At 44.9% G+C, this 8,259-nt stretch overlaps 1 protein-coding gene across 1 annotated transcript; it reads right to left on the reverse strand.

Moving 5' to 3' along the window:
- Positions 1–238: 238 nt before the first annotated feature.
- On the reverse strand, positions 239–8,259 carry LOC125756342 (nuclear RNA export factor 1-like; the record flags this gene model as incomplete). Its single annotated transcript, XM_049410914.1, is given in 5 exon segments — positions 239–436; positions 1,400–1,460; positions 1,983–2,149; positions 7,427–7,484; positions 8,195–8,259. Coding segments are annotated over 5 exon segments (390 nt in total), but the record flags the coding sequence as incomplete, so codon positions are not given.

The raw sequence follows: 8,259 nt of genomic DNA on the forward strand, positions 1-8,259 counted from the left end.
CATTCTTTGCCGATTGCATTGTTCCCGATGTACACTGTTCTTTTGTCTTTTCTCTTCCTACTTACCTTCCATGCACTGGATTCAGTGAATTTGAATATTTTATCTAGCCCAGCTGTCCGCCATAAGCGCCAGCTTGGCATTGTGACACCAACAAGACAACATTCAGTGAGATGCATTTATTGTGGCACAAGATTTGTTGCGCACTTGTTTTGTTTTTTTCTGCTTTTCATCTTATGTACATCGGTTAACACTCGGGTATCGCCTGATGGCCGATTATTTACATGATTTTTCTTTAAAAAGTGCCTATTTACATGAAATTAACAGTAACTCCCCTCCCCACCCTCCCCGCTTTGCTTTATTGCCATTAACTATGATAGCCATGGTCGGGATGACGCGCTCAGCTTTGAAATGCCTCCGGGGGTATCGCTCCTCGAACCTGCGGAACAAAAAAAAAAAGGATGCTGCAGTTAGCCACAGCTTGCACCACCACAAGCAATATGTGAGCCTGGCATATGATGCAAGAGAAACATATCGCCATTGGGACATTCCAATGAGTCCATATTATTTCCGTACAATTTTACGGAATTATGTGAATTCCATATAAATAGTACTCATAAGTTCCCGTAACAGTCTTACGGACAAGATGTGGAATTAGTGGTATGCATATGGAATGTTTCAATTGGAATGGTCGCGTATGGCGATCACTTAGGTAATTTAACATGTTTATGCATTTAAGAAGTTTTAAGACGTTAGCTACAGAAGCAGAATGTTAGCTAAGATCCTTCGATATTCTTTTATGAAATTATTAAGAATTTAACGTATATAATAAAGTACATGCACCCAACACATGGGGGCGCAAATGTTAGTATGGATACAAAGTTGTAAACATGAATGGAGCACACCATAAGCACAATGCTATTAAAACTCACTTTACTTTCTAATTCCAATTTTTCAGAAATATTTTGCAAATAAAACCGCCAGTAAGAAAAAGCTTTTAGCAGCAGTGATTTTTGGTAATAAGAAACAAACCTAGCAGAAAACAAAATTTCACTGAACGAAAGAAAAAAAGAAAATCCTGGAAGAAAGGCAATTATATTGTGGTATGAATATTATCCGAATTGGCTTTTGTGAATACTGTTATGAGTGGAGTTTATTATGAAGCCGGTTCCTTGCATACGACATAATCAAAACGAAAATAGCTTACTTAGGACTGTTATCAATCACAAGTATAAAAGCTGATAAAGGTTAAACAAAAAAGCACCTGCAAACTTCAGATTTCTTTCATTATATAAATCTTTCATCACATACTGAAGCGTAACTCATAAGCAAGTAAGCCTTTCCACCTGCATCACAGTGACAAAAGTTCTGAACCAGAAGAGATGCATGCACGCAAACTCACGTTTAGTTCGGCAAACACCGTGAGCGCCTTCTGCAAGTTCCACTCGTTCTGCTCTAAACACCTGCAACGAAAAACAATTTTTTAAAGTTTGGTCGAATTAAAAGCCTAAAGGCTTTTGCATGAAAACAGCTCATATAATTGGCACATTAGGGTAGCCTTTATGGCAAGTTTTGAAGTGAAGCTTTAGGCCGACATGTAAGATGAAGGAAGGACGGAAGACATGCGCGCTTCGGAACGTCAAATTGTATCTCCAAATTGATGTAAAAGTGCACACTCATGACTCAGCAGTTTGATTTTTCTTTGATGACCGCAAAAGAATTGACGAAACAAGTCAAATAACCCTACCAAATTGCTTGACCACGAGTCACCAAAATTACAAACACAAGATTGATTATACGCGGTAAAAAACAGCTGCCAAGCAAATCTTTACCTTAGACAAATTTATGCTCAGGTAAGAAACCATCACCTGTTAGATACATTGGACGAATAAGGGGGAACTGAGGAGCCAAATTTTTTTGTCAGCTAAAGCTGAGTGAGGTCAAGTTGCAGGTTTGAATCCTCACCGCTAGCAACAAAAACTGACCTTTCCGCAAAGGCCCTGTTCATCCGTGTCTGTGAACACAGTTGTACTAGTAAGCTGTCCCGCTCGTTCGTTGCAAGCGGCGCTGCCGGAGTGAGCACCGGAGTGGGTACAGCCGGAGTTGGGGCTGGCGCGGGTGCCGGGGGCGTGTTTTCAGGTGTGGGGTATGCCTGCAGAAACGTGGCACAGATAGTACACAGTAAACAACTGTCTATCATCATCGTAAAGTAGCATTGAAAAGACACGTTTATTTAGGTATGCTAAGAGCCCTGTAGGGCATTACCTAAGTGGAAAGGTGGCAGGGAATAGCTAACAAAAAAGGATGCGATTAGCAATAAGTGACACGATGAGTAACACAAGTACAGTAAAACCTCGGTAATTTGTACTCGGTTAATTGGGAATCCCGGATAATTTGTATTATTTGCGCGGTCCCAAATTTTACATGTAAATTTAACCGGATAATTGGTGCGGCCAGTCTGCGACTTCCCGGTTAATTGGCACACTTGGCCGCGACTTCCAAGATATGCAAAGGGTGTTGCGAATCTCGGAGGCTGTAACTAAAACATGCATTTTTTTTTTGATGTACGGATCTCGAAGGCCATGTTTTTTTTTACCGGAAATACGTCGTAGACGCCACGTTTTAGGAATTGCCAGGCGGCGATGCGTGCGGTTGCGATCAATGATCATCATCATCTCAACAGCGATGTTAGCCACTCTAGCGAAGTGAATGTTTTGTGGAGTCTTTGTGCCATTTGGATGTCGGCTGGCGAGCATTGTGCGATTCGGTGCGACTGCTCCATTTGTCTCCTGTCTCCGCTTGAGTGTCTTCCCTGTGAATTAGTTGATTGAGGTGTGCTTGGAAGGAAGATGCCGAAGTACAAGAGCTTGTCCCTGCACGAAAAGGTGTGCTTAATTGAAGAGGCCAGCAAGTCGACGGCGTCGAAAACGGCTCTCGCCGAAAAGCACCACGTGCCTCTGTCAACCGCTGTGCAACATCATCAAGAATAAGGAGAAAATTCTCGATGCTTACAGCAAGACGCACTCGTCAAAGCGTACACAAGTACGCCCGCCTACGTACGCCAACGTTGAAGCAGCTCTGATCGACTGGCTGCAGAAAGCCAACGCAGCACACCCTTCCTGTGAATGGGACCATATTGCGTGAGAAGGCCAACCAGCTGGCGCTGCAACTTGGACATTCTGAGTTTAAATGCAGCAATGGATGGTTTTGCCGATTTAAGGAGCGCAACATCCTGACATTCGTGACTGTTTGTGGCGAGAGTGGCAGCGCGGATCAGTCCGTGTCGACGGCTGGAAGCAGCACACCTTGGCTCCACTACTCGCCAAGTACGAAGCAGCAGATGTTTACAACCTTGATGAAGCTGCTCTGTTCTACAAAATGTTGCCTACGAAGACGTTCGCTTTGAAGGAGGCAGACATTAAGGGGCGGAAACAGAACAAAGATAGAATCACTGTTTGTTTGGTGCAAGCATGTGCGGTGAGCACAAGCTGCCACTGCTTGTTATTGGGAAGACAGAAAAGCCTCGTTGTTTCAAAAATGCACGACTGCCATCCAAGGATGACCTGATCTATAAAAACAACAAGAAAGCTTGGATGACGGCTGCACTCTTTGAAGAATACGTGCGGCACCTTGACCGCAAGGTTTGCGGCCACAGGGCGCAGCGTTTTGTTCGTCGTCGATAATTGCCCAGCTCACGGCGACATTCAGAACCTGCAGGCAATCAGGCTGGTCTTTCTACCCCCGAACACGACGTCGCTATCGCAGCCGATGGACCAGGGCGTCATACACCATACCAGGAAAATATATCGCTACAATCTGTTGAAGCGAATGCTCCTTTGCTATGACAACGGAAAGGAGTATAACATTGACCTCCTTGGTGGTATTTGCCTCATTGTTCACACATGGAGGCAGGTGGAGGCCACCGTTATTCGACGGTGTTTTGAGCACGCCGGTTTTGTGAAAGAAGAGGCAACCTCCGCTGAGTTTGCTGTCACCGCTGTCACTTGCCCGTTGATGAAGAAGGGGAGACTCTCTGCGCTCGATATGAGGCTTTGCACAGCGGACGAGGAGTGCACTCCAATCGGATTTCTCCGAGTACGCAAATGTCGAGTGCACAGTGCAGACGTGTTACGCCGACATCGACAGCGAGATAGCTGCGAGATCGACCGATTCGGCCTCTAATGTTGACAGCGATGACGAGCCCTCCCGAGCACCCCCTTTGGCGGATGTCATCGATGCCTTGAGTGCTGTGCGCAGCTTCGTCGAGTGCAACGGCGGCGAGGCTGAGATGCTGCGCCTCATTGACAGGCTGGAAAATATGACTTTCAGTGCTGGAACTACCGAACGCGTCAGTCACGCATGGAGGAATTTTCTCCAAGTAGGCTGACTTGCCACAATAAAGGTGTGACTCCGTACATCACGTTTTCTGGCTGATTTCTTTGATTTCGCGTTGTTTCGGATAATTGGGAATCCCGCTTAATTGGGATATTTTTCTTGGTCCCGAGGCCTTCGAATTAACGAGGTTTTACTGTAGTACAATGCTCACAGATTGAAAGATGAAAACTTCAGGCTAAGCAATTTTGTGCAATTTTGTTTCCTGCATCTTCAGTCCATGTCCTATTGGCTTAATTTCGACTCGAACATTTACATTAGAGCCATGATTACTACGCTTGTGTGAACAGTAAATTTTAGGTTCGAAGAGAATTCTAAGCAGATAGTGATTTGGTCGAATAATTTTGAATCGAATTCGAATAGTATATATCACATAATATAATGAAAAATTAGCATATTTGTCATGACCAAACAAACCTGCACAATATTTTTTAGAATTCAAACGAGGCATGTGCAAATGTCCTTTTTGGTTCAAAGGGAAGTGGAAGCAGCTTTGAATAGTAGGAGGATTTGACTTTCGGTAGAATGCAAGTGATAACCTGTAAAATATGTTACATTTAAAAATTTACCATACTTACAGCATATAAGCCGGTATAACGAGCTTTAAACTTGAAATGGGGCTTCGCAGCAGTGCGGAATTCCCCTGGCAAGGTATATTCATGGTATAGCACCCCTCCACTGCAGTGAAACCACCTTTACAGGGGGTTACATGCAGTTTGTATATGCCTATGCGTTCATCTCAATACTTTGAAATTAAGAATAAATTAAATTCTTTTCGAAGCAAATTCGAATACTGTAACATTCATTCGAATATTCGCACAAGCCTAATGATTACCTTTAGCGGCCACATTCGTAGCGACATGACGTGGTTATTTCAAGCAGTTGTGCGTATCAATCGTTATACTGAAATTTTTGATGTCATGTTTCAATTCGCAAGGACTGTACTTATGACAGGTCATGTGAGCATATTGTTGCGGTGAAAAGAACGAGGAAGCTGGCCCCAGATTAGAGGAAGACGACGTCTCTTACCGCCGCTTGAGCACCAGCTGTATTTATCGTAAAACACCAACTCTGCACTCGTGTGCCTGTTTTCTTCGTGCAACATTTGGTGGACGTGCTGGGTACCAGTACGGAACTTCGCAGCGGACGTCATCTGCCTGCCGCCTCGATGGCACACCCACCGTCAACTTCCATGCCAGCGGTCTTCCTCACCCATCCGCGGGACTCTGGGCCGTTTTGTGGCACGGATAAGACTGATGTCGAGGAGTGGCTAACACTGTACGAGAGGGTGAGTGACAGCTACAGGTGGGACCCGACCCTCATGCTAGCGAACCTGATATTTTATCTTCAGGGAACTGCGCGGCAATGGTATGACACGCATGAAGCTGACCTAAGGAGCTGGGACGTCTGTAAACAGAAAATGCGAGATCTGTTTGGCAGACCGGTCGGTCGTCAGCTGGCCGCAAAGAAAGAACTTGCGGGCCGCGCTCAGACGTCAACAGAATCGTATGTCGTCTACATACAAGATGTGCTGTCTCTCTGCCGCAAAGCTGATGAGAGCATGACCGAGGCAGACAAGATCGGGCACATATTAAAAGGTATTGCCGACGATGCCTTTAACCTCCTAATGTGCAAAGACTGCTCTACGGTCAATGAAATCAAGGAGTGTTGGCGCTTCGAACAGGCAAAGGGCCGTCGAGTTGCTCAAGCGTACGACACATTGCCGAATACCGCCGCGACCTCTTCCTGCGAAGACCCACCACGGCTCGTCCAATCGACAGCACCTGAAGACATCACGCGCCTTATTCGCCGTGAGCTCGAGGCCATGTCTCCGGCTCCAGTTCGTTCGGACTTTGGGAACAACATGCCCTCCATCTCCCTCATACAAGCTGTTGTTCGGGAAGAAATCGCAAGTTTCTCAAAAGCGACGCTACGATCATCGGCACCGAGAACCACAATTTTCGCCTGGTTCCCTTGTCCTTCTCCGGACGCCATCTCGTCGTGTCGGCTTAGCGGAAAAACTCCTTTCTCGTTGCTCTGGTCCGTACAAGATATTGCGCCAACTGTCTGACGTGACGTACGAGATCGCACCAGCCGACGTGTCTTTGCTACCTCAGGTCACAAGCGATGTTGTTCACGTCGCCAGACTCAAGCCTTATATACCCACATTAAGTGATGTGCCATGATTTGCACCGGGACGGAGCTAAACCCGCCGGGAGGGTGATGTTGCGGTGAAAAGAACGAGGAAGCTGGCTCCAGATTAGAGGAAGACGACGTCTCTTACCGCCGCTTGAGCACCAGCTGTATTTATCGTAAAACACCAACTCTGCACTCGTGTGCCTGTTTTCTTCGTGCAACAATATAAAGGTGTTAAAGGAAAAGCCATATGAGCAGCTATACAATGGAGCACACAGCTAAAATTATATATAAACTGAGTAAAAAAAAATTGCATTTGGTGACTTGTCGTTCCTGTTAAATAAAATGAAAACACAGAACCTGGTCGACACGATAAAAGAAATACTGGCAAGAGTCAAGAGTGCCCTTAACGATTTCCCGCAACACTAGTTTATGCGAGGCAGTTTCCTGGTTTTGTTACCCAGGTGGCAGAAATGTGACATTACGAAACAGTGGCTTGTTTGAATTGCGCTAGTGCTTCGATTATTGAGTGTAGAGCCGAAAGAAATGGCGTGCAGTGCTCCTGCTTATCGGGTCTTATATACCCAACCACCATTTCACTACACGACGTTGGGGAATTGCTGATTGCAAATCACGCGAAAATGTGGCCGCAAAGCACGGTCGTGCGATTGCGTGGCAAAGCCACGTTGGCAAGTGAATCGGCACCAAGATCCTTATAATCAGACCAATCAACAGCTTTCACCTCAGTAGCATCACGACCCTGGCGGCGTTGTGACATGCAAAGACTGACAAAGCTCAGAGAGAAACACATGTAATTGTTCGACTAACTATCATGGCATTTGGGAACCCTTTAGGGTTCTCACACACTCCACACTAAAATGTGTGAGAACAGTTCACTCACTCTGATCTGATCATCAGTCCCACCCGTGATGAAGAGTGTCTCATTTATGATGGAAAACCTGCGATGAAAAAAGAAACAAAGAACACCAAGCTCTGTCAGGATCATTTCGAAGGTGTTTTCTTAAGGCCCAAAAGCGAAGACCTATACAGAGACTACCAGACATCTCTTACACTGGATCTTTCAGGTTTTGACTAGACTACAAATGCAGCTTACTGTTGTCCCACATAACAGGTGGGTGAAACAGTAACTTTAGTAGACAATTTTAAACATTTTTAAAATAGTGCTACAAATAAATTTAACATAGAATGGCTTTCTGAACAAATGACCTTTCCCAGCATTCACGATTAGCAAGCTTGTGGCATAAAATGAAATGTACAGTGGAATCTCGATTAACAAAAATAACTTGTATGGAACAGTCTCTAATTTGGTCGGTTTTGCATTTGATAGTTTGCTGTACTCCTGCACTTTACTCTGAGCAAACAGGACTCACAAAACACATTTTTTCGATTCCCTCAAGTCTCATTTATCAGGATTGTATGGTATGTTGAACACCGCAAATGCACAGCTTACTGAAACAAAATGCCGAAAGAACTTCATGTTATCGACAACTTTCGAACGACAGAACTCTAATAAAGATTTCAAAAGATATTTTGCCTACAATGAACAACTATCAGAAAGGTGTGAGCGCCACAATTAAACAAAGAATGAGAAAATTTTTCAGCCACGATCAAAAACTAATGAGCTAAACTCATCAGGCTGCCGACTTACCCTGCTCCTTGAGGAACGACGAAAAAGGTTCTTGTGAAGCTCTTTACTTGTGGAACGATGAGACC

This window comes from Rhipicephalus sanguineus, chromosome 11, assembly GCF_013339695.2.
Source record: "Rhipicephalus sanguineus isolate Rsan-2018 chromosome 11, BIME_Rsan_1.4, whole genome shotgun sequence".
NCBI lineage: Eukaryota > Metazoa > Arthropoda > Arachnida > Ixodida > Ixodidae > Rhipicephalus > Rhipicephalus sanguineus.